Here is a 21,676-nt window from a genome sequence, read left to right as displayed (position 1 = left end):
GTTTTTCTAAAGACTGGTCTCATGTTTTTAAATCCTATGAATAAAAAGGCATCACGGGACTCACTGTCTCAATGTATTATATCTTCTTTATTTAAATCCCCACTGTTGCGTTCTGCTCTGCTCTCAGGCAGAGATGAAGAGAGATGAATACAGTTTTGATAATAGACCAGGTTTATATCTCTGCTGCACTCTAGTGGAAAAGCTCTGCACTGCCACTAGTATGGCATATCAAATATAGCCATTTAAAAGTGCCAGAGTTGTTTAAATCATAGATGGACAAGTGACATTCTTTCTAAATGTATTTTAAAAGGCTAGAAATCAAAAAGACAAACATCTTTCAAGGGGAATTTATTAGGCTTCTTATGGCTGACTCACCTCAAGCTTGAGGTAAGACAAATACGAAGAAGCACATTTTAAACCGTGTGTGTGTGTGTGTGTGTGTGTGGTCCTTCAAATCAAAGGTAAAATGATGCAGTAAAAACACTCGTGCCAGTTTGGTGCTGCTTTATGTTCCTTGGAAAGTTAAAATGACAAAATGTATGAACATTGTTTCATGCTGACAAAAGTTAAATTTAACGGTTGTGCCCAAATAATGGCATATATGGCTCCTTATTTATCTTTATCACTTTCACGACGAGTATTCTGAAACAACTTTTGGATGACTACTAAGTCAAAGTTGAGCTGCAATCATCACCGTCATCATCACACATCAAACTTGCTGTCGGGGCCCCAAAGTACACATGGTTCATATGAACAGGTATGAACAAATGTCACCGTATAAAGCACAACAAACATTTAACAAGTCTTAAAAAAAAACAAAAAAACAAAACCTATCCCCAATAATAAAAAGAAAAGATTTCAGTTTTCCATTCACAGTTGGATTCTCCCGAGTTGCTGGGGTGACAAGCGCTCTGCAAGTACATGAGGAGTTTCAAAAAAGTGCTTTGTACATGAACAAGTGGCTATGTTACAGAGAAGTTACAACTTTTACAGAAATAATGTGAAATCAACCATAAATATACAAAACAATTTTTTACAACCGTGATGGTAATTTCCTTGACTTGCTGAGATCTTGTAACGAGGACACGTTGCATGACATTATTTGACATTTAGAGGTGATCCATTTCTTCATCATAAGAGCATCCTTTCAATGCACTCCACTGGTTTTCTGTAGCAAGAAAATATATATTTTTTTATAAAAGATAAAGTAAAAAAGCAGCATATTTTTATCTAACTCAGAGCAAATATCGTCAATGTGGGGACTTTAGTAAACAAAACGTATTGCTTAGGCATTTGTATGTACAGCATATGCAGATGTTTTTCACATATTACAGCACATCTATATTGAGACAGCCTAAAAAGTTATGGGAGCCATACATGTATTTACTGTGCATGGGCCACAGCACCACCATGACTGCATGTGTACCAGAAGCTGCCAGCTGGATACCTTTTTATACAATGTTATTCAAAGTGATACACATGATCTGCACACAGCCATGGTTGTCCTCCATTCCACGGAGGATCTATGCATACTTGTAGTTTCATTGTTATCTTTATCAACAGTTTTACATTTTTTGCTGCACAAAGGTTTCAAGCTTTATGATGATCCGTGCAGTACATTCCATGACTCTCATTGCCACCTCAGACGTGTATCTGTCGTTGGGAATCTGTGGAAACGGCAGGAGATCGGGATAACGAGTTCTCAGGCTGTCCACACCATATCCTTCCAGGATCTGAACGTCATTTAAAAGGCCTGTTAACTTGGGGTTGTACTCCTCCACTTTTTGAGCCAGCGCAGTTGGTTTTACATCTTTGTCTGACTTTCCTCTGACCGCATAGTCTGCAGCTATCAGTGCAAGCTTAGTGGCCAGGTAGCATTTGAAACAAACCCACTCATTGGCATTTTTATGGAGATCATTCCGAGCAGCGGAGTAGTTCGCTCTTGCTTGCCTCAGCCATCTGCGGGCTTCCACAGGGTTTCCAACTGTCTTGAAAGTAGGGGGCACAAAGAAACGGTGAGAATGTGATGAACCTGCATAGCTTGTATAATGGTCCCTGAACTGCCTTTCTGACTTGTGACTTGTTGCTTCTTGGTTCCACGATGAATAAAACCTTTGATACGAGAACTTCTCCGACTGGAAGCGGGATGATGATGTGGAGAAGGATCTCCTGGAAGCTCTGTCTGTATTTTGCTGATCAGCCAAAGTTTGTTTCTCCATCCTGTTGATCTCGTTCTGTAAGTGCTTGAAGACTTCAGTGGCAACGTCCAGATTTTCTGCGTTTTTGTCTGGATGCCACTTGAGATATAGTCGGCGGATTATCTTCTTTCTCTCTGTCTCAGGAAGCATCCAAGCTTGTTCAACTACTAAGGTCACTTCTTTCAGAATCTCAGGCAAAGCATGAAGCTTGATCTTTTTCGGAGACTGTTTTTGAGGGGGGGGTCTGAGGTTTTCCTTACCAGCAAAAACAGGAGGGACCACTCGTGGACCAGAGGAACGACTGTTTGGACTTGTAGGAGTTGACGGAGCACTGGTTTCTCGTGCATTAGTACTTTCATCTTGTCTTGAGAATTTGTACAAGTCGAGGGAACTGACTATTTTGTACTCACTGTAACCAATGTCAATCTGGAAGCATTTTCCAAGGACATTGGTGTTTTCCTCATCTTTTTCTACTTCTTGAACAATGATTGCATATGTATAGGTAGGCTGGTAGGACCCGTATATGTCTCCACCCTCAGAGTCTACAAGGTAACCCACATACTCTCCTGGGTAAAATACATTCATGGGATCCATGAGGAGTGTGTGATGTATCTCAGCTGGTATGGGGGTTCCAGGGAGGGGTAGCTCAAGTTTCGAAGGCTCTGTTGAGTCATACTTAACTCCAAGGTTGTCCAGCTTTTCTGTGATTCTGTACATGTCATTACAGCCCAGCATGGCAATCAGGTATGATGTGTCAGAAATCAAATTGTCAGTAGCAGACTTCAATGTCATTGCCAGTGCTAAGAGAAAATTGATGTCTTTGCTGTCTGAATGTTGGATGTAGAGGTGAATCACAGATGTCCCATACCTCTTGAGGAAGGCCAGTGTTTCGCTGCGGCTGTGTGCGATGGGGCTACATCCTTTCACTCTTAATGTTGTCTGGAGTTTCTCAAAACATGAAACTTTCAATCCTTCACAAAGTGCTTTGCAGAGACGTATGGCTTTTTCCTCATTCACAAGGTATGTGTTGTCATTCTCATGTTTCATTATTCTGATCAGTCCTGTGATGAACTGCTCTGATGACAGCAACAGCTGAAGGCGACCTTGAAGTGAGCAAAGAGCTCCAAACTGGCACATTCTTGGAGAATCCTCATCAAGTTGCTCTTCAAGAATGCCACTCAACAGTCTAGGCCTTAGTTTCTGTGGAAGTAGCATGATCAGTTTTGTGTGGAAGGCATGATCTTTGCCCAGATAGCACTGGCTCATGTCCACAATCATCTGAACTCCAACGTTACCCTGAATTCTGCTCTTGTAGTGTGGGGCATCATCAAACACCAAGCTATTGGATTTTGCTAATCTACCATCATGACTTGGCATATAAAATATCAAATCTCTGAGACTTTCAAGATCTTTGCGAATTTCCACTGGGTCATTATGGAGGGACTTGAACAATCCTGAAACAACCCTTTTCACAGTTCTCATTTCATTTGGGTCAAGCTGCTTGCCCTCTGAACTTCTGTAAATTCGCCACAGCACTTCAACATACTGTTTGGTTGACACAACGTCTTCTGTACCAAGAAGTTTGAACAGTTGATGAAAGGTACCAAGTTCTAGAGGCAATTTGTACAAGTAGGGTTTGTAGTCAGATTCATTGTCCAAATTAATCACAACCTCTTCCGGTTTCAGCAATTTCCAGCCATCTTCCACCATGACAAAAGCCACCCCGCGAAGCTGGAAACGGAAATCTCTTTTATCTGCATTGAGAAACTCATAGGTGGACTTTAAAACTTTGTTCCTTGTTTTCACCATTTCATCATCCGGATTGGATATGTTGCAGATGTTCTTGCAGTTGCATATGACTTTCTCCAACGGTGGGTCCAAGTTGACGACTAACATGTTTAGCACTTGGTCAAGTTGTTCCTGTCCAGTGAGAGAGTTCCCCTCCTGGTCCTTTATGCTTGATGGTGTGGCTTTCTCAGGTAGAATTGGGCAAGATGTCCAAAGCAAGTGAATGATATCTGTTTGCTTGAATTTTGGATTTACCTGAGACCCACTGAAGCGAATCAGAGGAAGTGTGGCGCTCATCTCTTGGTACTGCGAATGAAGCTTGATGAGTTCTTTGGGGGCTCTCTCCGGACACAGGAATGGTATCATTGAGAGCTCTTTGAGAAAAGTACCATGGAACATGTCCGTCCTCTCTTTGAAAATGTGGTTCAAGAGAACATCGACAATGGTTTGCACTTTTTCTTTGGTCCAGCTCTCTGTTTGGGATTTGATGCTGACCTCTTTTGCAAATTGAAGAACTTGCTGCTGTGACACTTCGTGCTTGAGACCAATATTTCTCAGAAAAGTTATCCATGAGGTTAACAACAATGTCCCAATCTTGGGTTTTGACACTTGCTCAACTTTCTTAAAAAAGTCACTTGGGATGAATGACTTTCCAGGTAGCATAACTTCAAACACCTTCACCGTCTCATCATAGAAAAACTTGGCTGGCCTGAGTCTGTTTGAGTAGTCATAGATGAACAACAGTCCCTCCAATTTCTCATAGAGCTGATCCTTCATCTCACATGATTCTTCCATTGACAAAAGTCTCTCCTTCAAGTAGACAATGTGTTCAATTTTGGCATCATAGGAAAGACTCTCAAACTTTGGCAGGAGATGTTGAAGGTAGATTTCTAAGTCATCAATTGGCATGCAGCCAAGGAAGGTGTACAGTTCTTTCAACTGTGGATTGTCAAAAAGAAAAGCAAAGGAGGTTGTGTGAGCCCATTTGTCTATGTCCTCAGTGGGAATGTTTTTTTCAAGGACATAGTTTGTCCCATAGTTTGCAATGCTGATGTATCTCCCTGTAACTGATTTATAACATGGGAGGAGTTTCAGGCTCTGTGCGTCCTGTTGTGTGAGGTTAGCTAGGTTGCAGTTGAAATACAACAGAAGAGCCTCAAAGTCCTTGTCAGTCAGGTTTGCGGTTTTGAACGCAGATGTCTGGATCATGTACTCCACAGCCTTCAGAACACTGGATGGATTTTCAATGTTTGCTGTGTGTTGTGCCAGAAAAGGCATGATGGGATTTTCTTTGACACAGATTTTGTTCACTGCAAGCTGAATGCACCCTGCTTTCATTAGGGTGTGAAAGACTTTGTCATTTTGGCCATGTGGAAATATGGCTATGTTCATCAAACTCAGAGGTAAAAGCACATCATGCTCCGGGACAACTATCTTTTCTCTTGCCATGAATTTGATTCCAGGTAGCAAAGCCCAGTCTTTCAGAATGTCAAGCACTGTGTCGAAACTGGGTTTGATGTCCACCTGATCCTCCTTAACAGCGATATTCTCACTGATGAAGTTCCACACATTCTTCAGCCAAGATTCACTTGCAAAGGTGTCTCTCCACTTAACAGGGATCCTTGTTCGATACTCTCTTGGAAGAACAGACCCCAGTAGTTCACCAAAGCAGCCAATGTCAAAGATCTTTGCCGCTCCTGCCTTCAAAAGGATGTTGCTGTACCTGATGTACACTGTATTCATGAACAATTCTTTCCTTGATGAGATTAGCTCATGATGTATTGTCAGGAACTTTGGTCTCTTGGAATCAAACACTTGAAGCATAGTGTCCATTGTTATCAACAGAGGCAGACCCTCAATTGTGACTTCTTCCACTTCTATGTCCTTGAAACAGTAGTCGACTAGAATCTTCAAGTTATGAACTAGCTTGTAGTTTGACTGTTGGAGACGGCAGGGGAGCTTTCCGACATGGCAAGATGTGTCTGGTAAGGAGAAAGTGTGAAGAAAGTTGCGGACATCCTCTGGCGTCACATAATTGACTGGTATCCCTGCATCTTCCAAACAGAAGTACAGATTTGCTGTCTCATCGCAGCTGTGAACCAGGTTGAAACCAATATCCAGAAGTAGGGTTTTCAGCCTGTACACATTTTCAGCCACAGACTTCCTTGAGGTGATGTTGTACTCTGTGTTTTTCAAGTGCTGAAGTTCATCTTGAAGCAGATTATCAAAAAAGGCTCTGCCTTTGTTTGCAGTGGATGTATTTACCCATGAAATGTAAATGACAGAGTGCATGTCAGAGTTGTCCATGTGCGCTGCTCTGACTACAGGTAGCACACGCTTCGCATCAGCATGGATACAGTTGTACACTGCTTTAACCAGGCAGTACCAATCTGGCTGTATATCAAGTCTGTTGACTGGGAAGAAGAACAGATATTTCCGTAATGTATCTTTAACAACATGAAGCGGTGTTCCTTGTAGTACGGTCATGGAGGGATCAGGACCTGGGAAGTATCGACGCTTAAGCTGAATCAGCAGTTCCACACAGGCAGGGGCTATCAGGGATGTCATCAAATTGTTATTCCAGTCACTTCTTACTCCCACTCCATTGTCATCTCTCCATAGGTTTCTCCTAGCAGAGTCTAGGGCAAAATGCCCATTGACATGAAAAGGCAAGCCAGTCTCCAGTGAAAGGGGCAGAAAGCAGAAGGCTCTGTGGGGTTTTTTGTAGTTGTGGCTTACACATGCAGCTACCCCTCCACGGGGGAATAGAGTTATGTCTTCATTTTTGTGAGCTGAGATCACACTTTTTGAGACATTTTCAATGTTAGGGAAGCCAGAGCGGTTGCAGATCATCCATGTGGTCACATTTCCATCATTGTCCTCTATGTCCATTGTGTAGGTTATCTGTTGGACTGGGATAGCAGTGAGCTGCTTCTTTTTGGTCACACTATCAATGACTGAGGCATGAAACTGTTTGCGTTTTAGCCGATCACCATCTGTTATTTTGGCTGTCACAGAATAGAGCACTTTTAGTTCTCCAGTTGAATGATCAATTTCACAGATTGATATTTTCTCCATGTGGTTGAGGAACATCAGAAGCTCTGCACCATCGGTTTTGAGTTTATCCAGGAGGTTTTGCACCATTCTGTCTGATGCAGGGACAGAACTGATCTCTGATGTCTTTGCCATCTCCTTAGAGCGGATGGGGAATCTGAACATTGTGCTGCGTTCTAACTTAAAATGGAGTCCCAAGTAAAGACTTAGAACATCGGAAAACTGAGATCTAAAGTCAGAGTCCAAGTCTCTAAACATTCTTCCAGGACTCACGGATGTAGCCCCAGGTGCAAACTGTGCATGTGGATCAAAGATGCACAGGATGTCATTGTTTGAGATAAACGATGGGCAGTCAGTGATGTGATAGACAGAGTTGAATCCTATGCCATATTGACCAGTTTTGCCTGGATTGGCCTCTTTTGTTCCTCTTCCAAGGTTCTGTATACCTCTGACATCATCCTCTGTGAAAGGCTGGTTGTTATATACACAGAGGGCAGGGCCTTGCATTGGGATCCATTTATCATCAAATATTCTGTCGGTAGGGTGTATCCTTGGATCAAAAACAAAGTAAATTTCAGTTGCTTTGGCATCGTCTGCATTTTGAAGCAGCTCTTTTAGCATTTCTTTTTCTGATGGATAAGCATTTAGAATGCTTTTAATTCTGCTTGTGAGTTTTTCTTTCTGTCCAAACTCACTCCCAAGTTGAGTGAAGCAGACATTTGAGGCATACCTCTCCAAGGCTTTGTGACGTTTTGGGACTGCTCCTAATTTCACAGCGACCTCTCTTGGAATATCCCCATGACAGTATTTCACAGAAGTGTCTCTGACTTTGATCCAAGGGCAGTCATTGTAGCATAGTGATTTTGATGGCTGCAATGTCAGATTTAGGTCGGGTAATAGAATCCCACCATAATTCGATTGGCAGTATTCTTGGTTCTTGTCTCGAATCATGCTCCATATTCCCTCACTAATTATTCTCCGACACAACTGGAAGTTCTCCTCAGTTAGTACCCTTCGTCCACATTCTTGCTTAACAGTTTCAAGAACTGTTGAGAAATCCACCACTGTGAAGCTGGGCTGTACCCCAACGTTTTCAAAGAGCTCACGACAGCTGTTTCTGTATTTGTTAGGGAGCTGATAAAGATGAGGAGCAGCATCAAAATTCAGGTGGAATGCAACTTTGGAGGGATTGACATATGTGTTCTCAACGAGGATGGAATTGAACTCTTTCAGTTCCTCAGTTATTTGTCCTTTTGCATTCTCATCCAGAAGCATTTCCTCATGAAGAAACTTGTAACAGGCATTTGTTATGTTTTCCTGGTACAGTGTGACACCATCGAATGATTGAGACAGTTTCTTGAGTTGACTGATGACCAATCCAACTGAGGGCTTCTTTATCAGACCAAGACAGTCTTTCACAGCCAATGACATTGCACCACAACCTTTGAAAGATGGAGAATTCTCATTCAGGATTGGCTTCATCAGACACACAGTTTCCTGATGTTCAGTTGTGAAGAGTTCTTTAGCAGAGAACATTGTTGTTGGGGAATAGTCGTTCCCATGCCATGGCAGTGAGAAGCCTGCAGGTCTTGTCAGGAATGGAAGGAACTTGATGTCATGTAGCTTTTCTAAGAGCTCAGCTGCTCCTGGATCGCTCATCTTCAGTTTCTCATCGATGAGACTGAGTAGTATACTGCTACGAAAGCATGCAGCTGTGTGATCATTTTCATTGACATCAATAACAGATTGAGTACGTTCAATTAGGTCCTCCCATGACAGATCATCTTTGACCATGCCTAACTGCACTAGCTTCACTAAACACACAGGGTTTAGGTAGTCTTTAGAAGTCCCTTCAGGAAATCTTCCATCATCAGTGTTGTAGAGTTTCGCAACTCTTCCCTCTGGGTGAATGAGTCTGGAAGGTAAAACCAGTTCCTTTTTGGCGCCAGAGCATGGAATACAAGGAGTAACCCTCAGGATTGATGCAAAATCTTCAAGCTTCTCATTCAAGACATAATGCATCAGGGGATCTCGAAGCTCTTTGTCAATTTCCTGGATGTGAGGGAAAAAGACATCTGAAAAGAACTGCTTCTCTGTCAGGGTGTTTTCCAGCAACTTTCCTTTACATCCAGCATCATCAAATCCCTCTTTCACCCAGTCAGGCAGCTCAACAGCACAGAGGTTTTGTGAGCCACTCTTCTTGAGGTATTTCAAGAATATCTTGAAAGCAGCAGGACCAATGTCTGGCCTACAGATTAAGGCATCATCAAGAAATCTGACATATTTGATTGACACCCAGGTTTTGCCATCTGAGAAAACCTTTGCATGTTCACTGTCACCTCCTTTGGCTATTTCTTGGTAGACACCCTGACTGACCAGTGTGAAGTCATCATGCACCTGACTTGGATCTGGCCATGCTGCAAAATAGCTGTAGTTGAGCAGTTCTTCACTTTCAGCCATTGAACGTAGCATTGCAAGTGCTGCTAAATACGCCTGAACAATGACATGTCTCATGAACACAGAATTCCACTGTCCTTTGGTGTCAGTCTTCCAGATCTCTTTGCGGTTGGAAGTCACAGCAAAGCAGCCGTTAATGTGGACTGGTAGGCCTGTTTTGATTCTGAGAGGTAAGTAACAAAACACCTCTCCAATTGGGGTGATATTTGTCTTTACTGTCCATTTGCGATTCTCTTCTTCTGAGAGCAGGACTGCCACACCTCCACAAGGCACTAGTCCAAGCCTTTTTCCGCTATCACCGAGGGAAAACTTGAGTGCCTCAGTTACATCCATGCATGAGCAAATGAGCCAGTTGGTGACCTCAACTGCCTTTGGCGGCATTTCATCTGTGAGTCTTCTTGTCTGACCACCTTTAGCAGCCATTTCAAAGTACTGGTTAGGATCTTCCTCTGAACCTCTGAACAGTGGCGAATGGAGATCGACAATGCGCTTGAACACGTTGTGAAACTCCTCCACCAAAACGCGTATGATGCAGCCGGACTTGGGAACATCAGCAGGTACCCTGTTGGTGTTTGCTACTTTCTTCATAACCCTGGCTGCAGATTTTAGGATACTCAGAGGTCCATATGAGGATTTGGATGACCACACACTTTTGTTGATGGTGACAACATCTTGTGCTCCTGCTGGATTTGGTTCCTCATATTTCAGGTATTTTAAGACCATACTTCCAACATGCTGAGTAAACAGAATGAACCGATGGCCACATATGCTGAACTCATCAACCAGGGAATAGATGTCTGTGGTGTTGTAGTACAGACTACTGATTTCACTTACTGAGGCTTCCTGCTCTGTTCTGAACGGGAGTCTGAACAGTGTACCGTTGTACTTGTAGGGGGAGTCCTGAGCTAGAGGAAGCTGGCAATTGAAGACATTAATGAAAGGTTTGAACTGGTTGGGGAATTTTCTCAGCCTTTTCTGCTGTTTGCTCCAGTTGATTTTGATCCCTGGATTTGACCTGTCTCTGATGTGCTTGCTGATGTGATTAATGTTTGGATCAAACATGATCATGAACTCTCTGCTCATTATGATGGGGATATCAGTGATGTGATAAACTGAGTTGAAGCCCAAGCCAAACTTGCCAACTTTGTCTGCTTCACATCTCTTTACTGATCCACCTAACCTTGTGATGTTCAGAAAGTCAATGTCTGAGAATACAGAGCTGTTGAAAGACCACAAGGAGGGCCCATGGCAAACAATCATGCCAGGGTCAAGGAGATTCTCTCGAATGTCAGGGTTTTTTCTCATGTCAATGAGGAAACTGCACTCTGTTGCACTTGCATCATCGGCATTCTGGAGGAGCTCTTTAAAAATGTCTGCTACAGATGGATATTCCTCCAAGATGTTCTTTATTCTCACTGTTAGAGGCTCTCGTTGGCCTGATTGTTCAAAGCCAAGGTTCTCTGGGTTTATCAACCTTGTGCTCAAACATGGCACCTTCAGCCACTCTGCAGTTTTCATTGGGATGTCATCGTGGACTAGTACAATGGGCTCTGATGCATCCTCAAGTAAGTCATTCAAATCGTCAACCTTGATGTCACAGTAGGTGCATTCATGAATGGGCTTCATCGCCAATTTACTTGGGTCCTTGTAACAAAGAATCGGCACATGCATGTTAGTATCTACAGGTATCTGATTGTTGTTCAGCCATCTCAGGATGTTGACTAAAAGTAGTATATCATGTTGGCTTTCCTCCTTGGTAATCCCTCCTTCACATCTTTGTCGGATGGTGCTGATGACTTCAAACACATGGCTTGACACAACCTCCTCAACTGAACCACAAAACTTGAAAAGCTTGTGAAACTTTCTAATTGTCTTTGGCAGGGAGTACAGGTAGGGCTGCAGGTCTAGATCAGGGAGGGGCTTTAAGACTGTCTGGCCAGGTGATGAGAATGTCTTCCCCGTCCACACCCAATCAAAAGGCAGTGATTTCATTGCTTCTCTAGCATCTTCAAGATGAGCCTGCATGAAACCGTATATCTCAAACAAGATCTGCTGGAATTGATACCAATCCTCTGTGGTGAATGCTTGAGATTTATGCCAGTCATTCACTGCTTTCAGGTGCTGTAACACTAGATCCACTTGTGGCTCTACAGTTAGTTTTAGGGCCTTCTTCATACCTGCAGATGTGTGTTCAACCAGTGCTACTGAAGATCCCACAAGCACTGCATGGGATATGTCACACATATCTGACAAAGAGCAGATATTGAGAGTATCTCCAACCCAAGCAAGGGATTTAGGGTAAGTAGGAGGTCTTTCTTTGCAGACAGGTACCCATTTCAGTTTTAGCAAAGACATCTGAGCATCAGCTGATTTTACCAGCTTGGTTTGTCTGTTAAGTATTTGCAGGAGTGTTTTCGCCTTTTTGATTACAAAGTCCCACTCAGGCTCCTTGGTGCTTTGTAACTCCTCTATCTTCTTTGCCACTTTGAGTACATCTTTTTCGGTGAGCTGTACTTCATTTCTTAGTCCCAGTTGTCTGAGTGAATGAAGAATATCAGAGGAAGACGTGAATGTACTTGTGGGAAACTTGGTTTTCTCTTCCATGTAGAACAGATTCTGTAGAATCTCCAGCTCAGGATCAAAAAGATCTGAGGCTTTGACTGACTTTCCACAAGGCATCTGAATAAATTTAAGAGCAGAAAGCCATCCAATCACAGATGAGTTTTCATTTTTTAGGAACGCTAGATGTTTAAGTGCCCAAAGCATGATGTGGATTATCTCATCTGTTGTGTAGAACCCCCTCTCAATATCCTTAATAATCATCTTCAAACATTCTGTGGTTTTCACTTGTTCTACATTCAGCATCTTGATGAGGCGGATTGATTCCTCGTCACCGCAACCCACAAGGTTTACGGATAATTTCACATCCGGTGGATACTTGGCTCTGTGATGTAAAGCTCTAGCTCCTCTCAGTGATGTAAATGCTGAGGTGCCTTCAGAGCATGTCCCCACTTTCTCAAAGATGGATAGTTCAAGCAGAGTATGCTTTTCCCTCTCTGTAATGTCAGATAGTCCTGCAAGAAAGTTTCTGAGCGCAATCTTTGCTTTGACTGAGAAAGAAGAGACTTGGCTGGATAATCGTTGTGTTGGCAATCGATCCATAATTTGCAGAAGCATACCAGGAGAGGAAGGATGGATGTAATTCTTTAGCAGAGGGTGCTGCAAACTTGAATCCAGCTTCTTTATCACTACTCCTCCAAGCTTTTCCATGATGTCAAGAAGGTTTTCAGAAAGTGGCGACTCTTCCTCATCCACAAGAAGTATGGGGGATGGAGTTTTGAGACGTAGAAGCTTAACCATGTCAATGCTTTCCTCAAGTGGCACAAGTGGGATCAAAGGCATGTCTTCAAAGGTACTTAGGTCATCAGCGAAATGGATATAGAGATGCTTCCAAATCATCTTCAGCCAGGAAACTGTGGGATGTTTCAACTCTCTGTTTCCAGGTTCCCATTGGACAATGAAGTCTCTAGCTGGCCAGGCTGTTGATAGGATCTCCTTGATGAGTCGAGCTGATCGTTCAGGGTTCAGCAATTGTAGCTGAGTGCAGGGTCTTCCTGTTCAAATAATAAGGAGAAATTAAATTAGCCTCAGTTAATATTGTAGTAAATGTTAACTATCAAAGCACATAAAGTGAGGTTTGTTGTTATTGCACGATGCAGCAGTCTGAGATAAATTAGAGAGCTGCACAAACAGATTCACTCGTAAATTAATCTTGTTTAAAAACTACTTAAAATTTAAGACTTACAGCAATATTGCAGCACATTTTGCTGAAACACATTTGCACAATTTTCGCACACTTTGTTGAATTTATCCTGTCAATTTTGAAGCCATTCTTATCATTCAATGTAGGGAAACCACTTCTCAAAGACACACATTACTAGAAGTCATAAAGTGCACCATGACCCGCTACAAGAAACCGGTGTAAAGTATGTTGGAACTATGATGAGTGAATGTGAGTTGCCGTTTATTTTACTTCCCATATCTGTTAAAGTTTTGTCATTGCAGTTACCACGGTGCTCATTTACAGTCATGCATTCGTTAAGGTTAATAGTAAAAAAGTTTCAATATTTGGCACACACTGAAATACCTACCTGAGCACCCCCAAAGATATTGCTGCACTGTAATTCAAGGGACACATTTTTTTTGATGAGTTTTACTCTGTTTGTCTTTCTTATGTCTATTTAAAAAACAAATAAAGTCTTTTTTTAGATCTACATATTCACACCAAATAAGCATTTTTCCAGCTAGACATTTTAGACACAGGCGTAAATATTAACATTTCAGCATATCATGAATTGTTTCAGTCTCAACCTGATGCACAGTTTGAAAGGAGCGAGAAGGAGAGTGATCAGAGGATCAGGGGGTGTCGGTGAATCTGAGTAACTGTAGTGGTGTATCATCAACAGGGGTGGGGCAGCAGAGTAAAGATTTCTGTAGACACCGTAAATAACTGTAGTTCTTTTAAAAAAAAAAATCCACATTTGCTCTGGTTAAATGCTAAATTTTAAATTGCAATAGTGTCTGTGTCTTTCATTTTGGGTTTAAAGGACACATCTGTTACTCAGCGTATTTCCTCTGGCCGGCTCAGTGCCTTCTGTCATCATAATAGTCGAGTATGGCAGTGAGTGATCTGCAAAAAGGTCTTCCATGAATCAGCATGCTCACTCTCTCTTTCCCTTTCTGCCTCTCACTCCTCAATGATTTATTAGCAGAGACTTTTATGCACTGCTGGCACTGCAGGAGAGTAAGGTGACCCAGTGTAACTACAACATAGCTGAACCCACAAAGTCATCACAGGGAAGAATTATACTTATCATACTTTGCACAGCGCTTTAAGCTGCACCTAAAGATCTGGGAATGTAACCGCAGCTTTACTGTCCAGTTGTTAAGAACACAAATACATTGGTCAAAGTATTTCACAGTATAAAAGTCTCCTGGTCACCGTTTAGCATCAAGGTTATTTATACATGTGTTTATGTGGAAGACATTAATTATATTACCTCTGCTTTTGGCTGCTTTCTTCAAAATGTCCATTACAAAAGGTTCAATGCTCTCCATGATGAAGCGACCCTCGAGTCCCGGATACAGAGATCTTAGGATAAAGCAAAAGGAAAAATGTTTTACGAACCCCATTGTTCGTGTACATGTGTTTTAATGTTGAATAATGTCCATATGCAACGCTTGTAAGTATTTTTTAGTCCAATTAAACACAATAAAATTAAAGAATAATGTAATATAGATGTGAATGAGGTTTGTTTAAAACAACACATTCCTTTAAATACTGAAAAGAAGATACATTAAGGGCAGAATTCACTGTAAATGTGCATTTTGCCCGTCATTCAACTTGTGTTTTCAATTTGCATGCAATGATCCAAACTTCTGCTCTTGTATATAAAGAACAGATGCACCAATGACACATTGACTGTGTAAGCAAACTGATCCTCTAAGCTGGTGCACCTGTTTAAATCCAACATAAATGACTATATTGTATGGATTCCAGCTATTAAAATCATGTTTGAAGTCAAAGGTAAATGTATATTAGGAAATAACTAAATTATTGAGGTAATTTAGGAAAGAATTGCAAAAAGTTGGGAGTGAAAATACACTTTTTATTTATCTGTACCTGGGGTATTCTTCAGATGCAATGTAAATGCAGTCCTTTTCACTGACAGAAGATGAAAACGTTGTGAATGTCTCATCTTGCAGCGGCAGCAGCTCCAGTCCTATGAGGTCACTGTAATTGTCGTCACTAAGCGCAAACTTCAGCAGCAGCAGCTTCTCCTGCGAGGGACCATTGTGTTTGTACTTCCTGATCACCTGCCGCAAAAAAGATGGAGTCACTTTCTTTACTTCAGTGGACTCAGTCATGTGGGCGGACAAGACAAAGTCCACGGCAGCGGGCACCTTTGCCACCTGCGTTCCTGAGCTTTGGAGGTAGTTGATCACACTCTCTGAAATGTCCTCGTCTGCGTCCAGCTCTGAGAACACAGCCTGGTCCACCCGGATCCAGCTCTCACTGAGGGAATAGATGACCTGCTGCTGTAGCAAGTCATGAAACAGCGGCTGGAGGATGGGTTTCCAGCGGGACTTGACCTGCTTAGGATCTGGCCAGGCCCCATAGGTCCCTGTAGGGGACAATGGAAAGTCTTGGTCTTTTTTTGTCTGTACCCTTTTGATAGCTTCAGTGATGAGCGCAAAGTAAGCTCTAGGGATGACGGTGATTATAAGCAGCTCATTCCACAAGGCCGCCGGATCCCTCCACTGGTCCACTTCCCGCCACTTGATACTCCTACGGTTGTCTGTGAGGCCGAAGAAGCCACTGACATGAACTGGAAGCCCCGTCTCGCTCTCCTCCCCGGGGGGGAGAGGGAGGAAGCAAAAAGCTCGACCTGAGAAGCCTGATGTGGCACCTTTGTCTTCTTCATTGATCAGAGTAAGAGGCAGCGCAATTCCAATGGCAGGCATGAATTTCAAATCATCTGCCAGAGAGTCCAACTCAGTACACATTCCTCTGCCCCCGACTCCATTACAAACCAGCCACGTGGTCCTCTGCGTGTCTTTAGCCGTTTCATCCTGAGCCTCTATGTTGACCTGGTAAGTAACACACGTGATGGTAGAACTGTGAACCCCGCTGCTGTAGCCGTCTATAGCCTGGCCCAGTGTCATCAGTGCGTTGGGTCTTTCCAGCTTATCATCAGTGTTCTCTACTGCTGTAACCTGAAACAACATGCGCTCTGTGCCATCAGACTCACGCACATGCAAGGAGATCTTCTGAACACTCTTGAGGAAGAGGAGCACCGTGTCTGCATCCGCTTTGAAAGACTCAAAGAGCTCCAAAACCTTTTCTTTGTTGTAAATGTTGCCGCTGAGCTGGGAGGGTTTCAGGCGCAGCGGGAAGCGGAACAATGTTCCAGGGAAGCTGCCATCCTCGATGGTCTTCTCAGCGCTTCCAAACATCCCAATGTAGGGAGTGAACTGGTCAGACAGTTCTGTGATCTCCTTAATGTCAGTCTTCAAGTTCCAACACTGCCCGGACTCATGAACTCCAAACAGGGTCTGATGAGGGTCCAGCATGGCAATCTGGTCTCCACTGAATATACTGGGAGCATCTAAATGGTAAGAAGAAAACATGTTAATTAAATACGGTGTAGTTCAAGAGCTGCAACAGTTTCCTCCTTCAAGCAAAAATGCAAAAGATTCCCCGTTTCAGCTTTTCCAATGTGAGGATTCGTTGCTCTTTTCTGCATTATATATCTTTGTAAACTAAATATCTTTGGGATTTGTACTGTTTTTTGAAGTTGGCACTTTGGAAATTGTGATGGGCAGTATTTTAATATTACAAATACAAACAAAAAGCTGATTAATTGATTGAAAGTCAATGCATCTTAATAGTATTTTTGCCTAACTGCTATAACAAAATGTTTATATGCAAACATTACACAGAATATTCTTAGTTTCTAATGGCTGCACTGGAAGTAAGAAATGATAACAATCCCTGTGGGACAATCCTCACCTGTGATATGGTACACAGAATTGAAGCCAATTCCAAATCGACCAACTTTCAAAGGATCCTCTCTCTTCCTGCTCCTCGCAATTTCCTGAATCCCATTCCAGTCTTCCACAGTGAACACAGCATCATTGTAGACGTACAATGCCGTACCTGCAATAAAATAAGTTCAAACCAGGTTTAGCATTAACTGTGGAGGACTAAAGCTGCCAAATAAATGAATAATAAAAAGAAAAATGTAGAAATAAAAGCCTCAAATATCAAATAAATGTGCAGGTTAACCTAAAGATTAATAAATATGCACAGAAATAGAAAAATACATAAATAAAATGTATGTATTATTTGACAAATTACTTATTGTATTCATTATATCCAAATTGAATTATTTACTAATTTAATCTTTTCTGTTTACATGTATTTCTGCTTTTATTTATTTCCCTATGTATTCATTTCCTTATGTATTCAAATAAATACAAACATTTTATTTATTAATTTTTTCTATGTTTGAGCATATTTATTTATTTTTAAAATCAACCTGCACATTTTATTTGTAATGTCTTTCTTATTTCTTTGAGTCATTTATTATATTATTACATTATTATTATTATTATTATTATTTATTATTATTATTATTAATTATTATGTATTATGTATTATGTATTATTAATTATTAATTATTAATTATTATTAATTATTATTAATTATTATTTATTATTATTTATTATTATTATTATAGCAGCTTTAGTCCTCCATAATAGACCAGTTAAGACAACCTAAAAAAATGCATATACAGTAAAAGGTACTTTGTAAAATGTATTATATTAATAATCCCTGTAACAAATGTATTTGTTCTTCCTGTTCACAGGGAGGACAAAGCAGAGGATCATCTACAGAACAATGATACTTAAGCAGGTCAGATTCTTTCCGGCCTGTGTTAACTGTAATTACACACCTTGATGCTGAGCCATGTCAGGTGACCACAGTGACTCCACGCCATACTCCGTCTCATCGTACATGAACTTGACTTCTGTGGCTCCGGCATCTTCTGCATTTTGAATCAACTCCTACAAAATAAAACACAACAAATACATACATTTAGAAACACAGGACCTTTATTGTGGTAAATGTAATGTGCACGATGACATCAGCTTATTTGGAGGATGCTTTTATCTAAAGAGCCTTAGAGTAAAATGAGCACATTATTAGAGTTAATTCCCCCCCCTGCGGGACCTCACCCCTTTACACAGGCAATGTTGCTACCATGTATGGTGATATATCTGACGCCAGCAAGTAAAGCCAAAATAAAACTATGCCCTTTGTTTTTCTGCAAGCTTTACATATTTCCTCTCCCCAAATCCCATGACATCGTTGTTATTGACTATAGTCTTTGCCTGTTACCACAACAACTAAAAGAGAGGCCGTTTTACGAAGAATAAAAACAATATAATCCACAGAAATGATGCAAAACATATTTAATATCTGCTTACTTTCAGAATTTGTCCACCTTCAGGATACCTCCTCAGGATATCTTTCAGAAACTCCACTAGCGGTGGTGTAGTCTGTCCAAACCTCCCTGTAAAAGCCAAGCGGAGTAAGTCTGGCTGTTGTCACAATTGGTTATTTTACAGATATGCGGTGGTTGTAATCCTACCTCCCCCTTTAAGGCCTCTTCCCTCTAAGGTGACGGATACTTCGGGGCTTCCAGCAGGCACCAAGGTCCCGATCTGCACACTGTCATCCAGCTGGGAAGGTAGGATGTGGAGACAACACATCATTTAACATGCAACAAAAATGTGCTTTATTGAGGAAAACAAATGAAATTGAAAGATGAAATGAATGAACAGATTACTTCTGTCGTAAACGCTTTACTTTATTACTCAATGCACTCTTCAAACCCGATGATGTGCCATCAGGCTCTTTCAGGCTGCATTATTGCACGTATGAGCGCGATAGAAAATCTAGTCCTGGTGCATCTTTCAGAATCAATGAGGCAGAGCTGGCACCAGGCCCGACGCCGCTGCTCCTGCCGGTTGATGCTTTTCAAGGTGACTCTGTGACCCAGTGCACTCAGCAAGTCTTTGCACATCAACGTGCTGCCTGGCAAACTGAGCTCTGCACAAGTAATCATCCTCATCATCGTGGTTCCGGCACCGTGTACTCATCATTTGTACAACTCAGGATGAAGGATATTAAGTCTTTAATGTCATATTAATATTTAATATGGGAAATAAAAAGCTTACAAGTTATAGTAGACGAGATGCATTCTTGTCAAAGACGTGAGAAATGTACTTACAATCAGCAATTTAATGAATTGTGCATTCAACATTTATCTAGAGAACATCGTGCTTCGGTTGTACATTTCTCTCCCTCTAACGAAGATGTATGTATACTAGTTTAATGTATTATAAGTGTTTTACCTCATTTGGCCACTGGATTGACTCATTTATTTCATGAGAAAGCACAGACACAGCCATTTAACTTGAAGAATGCTTTTGAAACCCACTGAGATCAAGCTAAACTTGCCTTTCAGTTCCTCCTAAAAGGAAAAAACCCCTCCTCTGCTAATACATTGTCTGGCACAGCGCCTCCTCCATCAGGCTGCTGCTCACTTTAATTCAATTAGGCCGAACAGGAAGGCAACTTGAACTTACATCTGGAGGGAGCAACGGAAATCTTTTTAATACATTTGTTCTTCTCTGGGAAACGTAACACTCACAGTCACAACAGAATTCAAGACTTAAATTGTCCTTTTATTTGAAACTCTTGTCTGAATTGTAGGATTTGACCTTGTGGCGTTTGTGGTATTAACGTGTAGGTGTGGCTTGCGGCTAATTTCTGCGGGGGGGGGGGGTGCTGCGGAGCGCTGACCACCACCTGGTGCTTTCCATCAGCTGAACCCTAAGAGGGGATCAACAGTTATGCATACATACACTGACACACCCAACAAGAGCCTTACAGTACATGTATCTGTACAGTAACTGATTCATCAAAATTAGATATTTGATTCATAAAACTGTAGAAGATATTTGAATATAAATATAAACATTTCAGGGTAGAAGAGATTTTAAAATGTTGAGGAGCTTTTATTTGTACTTTTCTTCCATATGCTTAAAATTCAATACGTTAGATATTTGACGATGAGGTGCGCAGTTGTTTACAGTATGACAGATATTTGACTGCAGTCATCCGAGCTGATACTTTGTTCATGACCACGAAGAAAGTTCATGATCTGAAGAAATCCAAGTCCGCAGTAAAGGAAGGAAGCTCGGCTCACAGCATCTCAACAATGAAGCCACTGTTAATGTTTTAGGTCACATTATTTGTCCTGCAGTTTAAGCACGAGGGTCATTAAAATATCTGTTTTCTGCTGCTGGCAATTGTCTGCCATCCAAGGAAAGAAACTTCTTATTCCTTTCATACATACCACTCTCCCGTTGTGCGTCAGCTGTTGCTCTTTGACGGGCAGGTTCGTCTCCTCGTAGAGCAACTGTTTGACACCTTCTACACACGTGAAGGGAGAAACCTGGAAGGACCTCAGGCCAATGTACTCATGACGGACTGTCAGCCGCGGCAACCTGAAAAACAAAAGTACGTGGGGTGTGGGTAGAGGACATGGTCATCATTCTGACGTACTGTTTTCATTTGTCACAAAGAGGAAACACAAGCAGAAAGAGGGGGAGGAAATACCAGGATGTGCTAATGTACAATATTAAAGTGGTAATAGAAAACGTCTCCAAGTGATATTATTCACAAAGACAACCGGATGGCGTTCCCTTTTCCTCAGAGCCGACGACCAGCGATTTATTCAGACCATCAGGGAAAAAGCAGGAAATATATTCAAATATATTGTATTGTAATTAACCCTTGATGTTAGATAGTCACTGTAGTTTAACAGCAGAGAACGGGAGGTCAAAGATCAACTTCGATCTGAACTCAAGAGGACGGGAGTCTTGCCGAGTCACTATTGATCTAGGTTTAGGTTAGGAAGAAACCTGAGAATTGAAACCTCTTCAGCTCAATCTGCTAATGGTCCATTAGTGCCATTTAGACATCTGTATTAGGCTCTAGATTTTGATTTTAAGAACAATGCCTTCACAGCCTGCAGCCTTACTGCACTGAAGTGCTGCAGGGGGGGACGCAGAACCTCTAGAAATGTTGATTTATTGCCGCCCCAAGAGAGCCGTTTCCCATCAGAAGGCCTTCTGCCTTTGTCGTTGTGTTGCAGGTCATCTCTGCGTCCATGACTATTAATTTGGCCACCATCCACTCATAAATGCTATTTATGGAACGACACGGTTGTTTTTACTTTAAATTGACTTATTTTCACATATACACGTTTATAAAAAGACAGTAAGAATATAAGAAACTGAGGTTAGAAGACAAATATAGCTAATAAAGTACAGTCACAATTGATCAAAGTTTCAAGACTAAGCAGTAATAGAAGAGTTGATATAAAAATAATGATAATGTAGATGTTGGCTGTAGTGATGGAAGTAGTTTCAAAAAGATGTTTATGTCAATGAATATTGATTAAAGGAAGTCCGACAATACGGAAGATAAAAGTCTTGTGGAATACGAGTAAATGTCTGAAAGTTGTGCAAGTCTAAATACT

The 21,676-nt window shown here is 41.6% G+C and overlaps 2 protein-coding genes across 2 annotated transcripts in view; one reads left to right on the top strand and one right to left on the bottom strand.

The window, feature by feature from the left end:
• Positions 1 to 68: 68 nt before the first annotated feature.
• The window catches only part of sacs (sacsin molecular chaperone), a 22,654-nt gene continuing 1,046 nt past the window's right edge, over positions 69 to 21,676 (bottom strand). The window contains exons 4-11 of the mRNA XM_029445615.1: positions 20,489 to 20,639; positions 18,716 to 18,806; positions 18,552 to 18,637; positions 18,017 to 18,128; positions 17,071 to 17,217; positions 15,181 to 16,666; positions 14,558 to 14,649; positions 69 to 13,111 (exon numbers count right to left, since the gene is read on the bottom strand). Of these exons, the coding sequence (XP_029301475.1) occupies positions 1,566 to 13,111; positions 14,558 to 14,649; positions 15,181 to 16,666; positions 17,071 to 17,217; positions 18,017 to 18,128; positions 18,552 to 18,637; positions 18,716 to 18,806; positions 20,489 to 20,639 (13,711 nt within the window). The 3' untranslated portion in view covers positions 69 to 1,565. The remainder of the gene's footprint in view (positions 13,112 to 14,557; positions 14,650 to 15,180; positions 16,667 to 17,070; positions 17,218 to 18,016; positions 18,129 to 18,551; positions 18,638 to 18,715; positions 18,807 to 20,488; positions 20,640 to 21,676) is intronic.
• The window catches only part of tnfrsf19 (tumor necrosis factor receptor superfamily, member 19), a 24,690-nt gene continuing 20,943 nt past the window's right edge, over positions 17,930 to 21,676 (top strand). The window contains exons 1-3 of the mRNA XM_029445618.1: positions 17,930 to 17,976; positions 18,558 to 18,655; positions 18,729 to 18,814. The gene's annotated coding sequence lies outside the window, so the exon portion shown is untranslated. The remainder of the gene's footprint in view (positions 17,977 to 18,557; positions 18,656 to 18,728; positions 18,815 to 21,676) is intronic.

This window comes from Cottoperca gobio, chromosome 13 (assembly GCF_900634415.1).
Source record: "Cottoperca gobio chromosome 13, fCotGob3.1, whole genome shotgun sequence".
Classification (NCBI taxonomy): domain Eukaryota; kingdom Metazoa; phylum Chordata; class Actinopteri; order Perciformes; family Bovichtidae; genus Cottoperca; species Cottoperca gobio.
The sequence above is the reverse complement of the archived record's forward strand: the minus strand, read 5'-3'. Positions and strand labels throughout refer to the sequence as shown.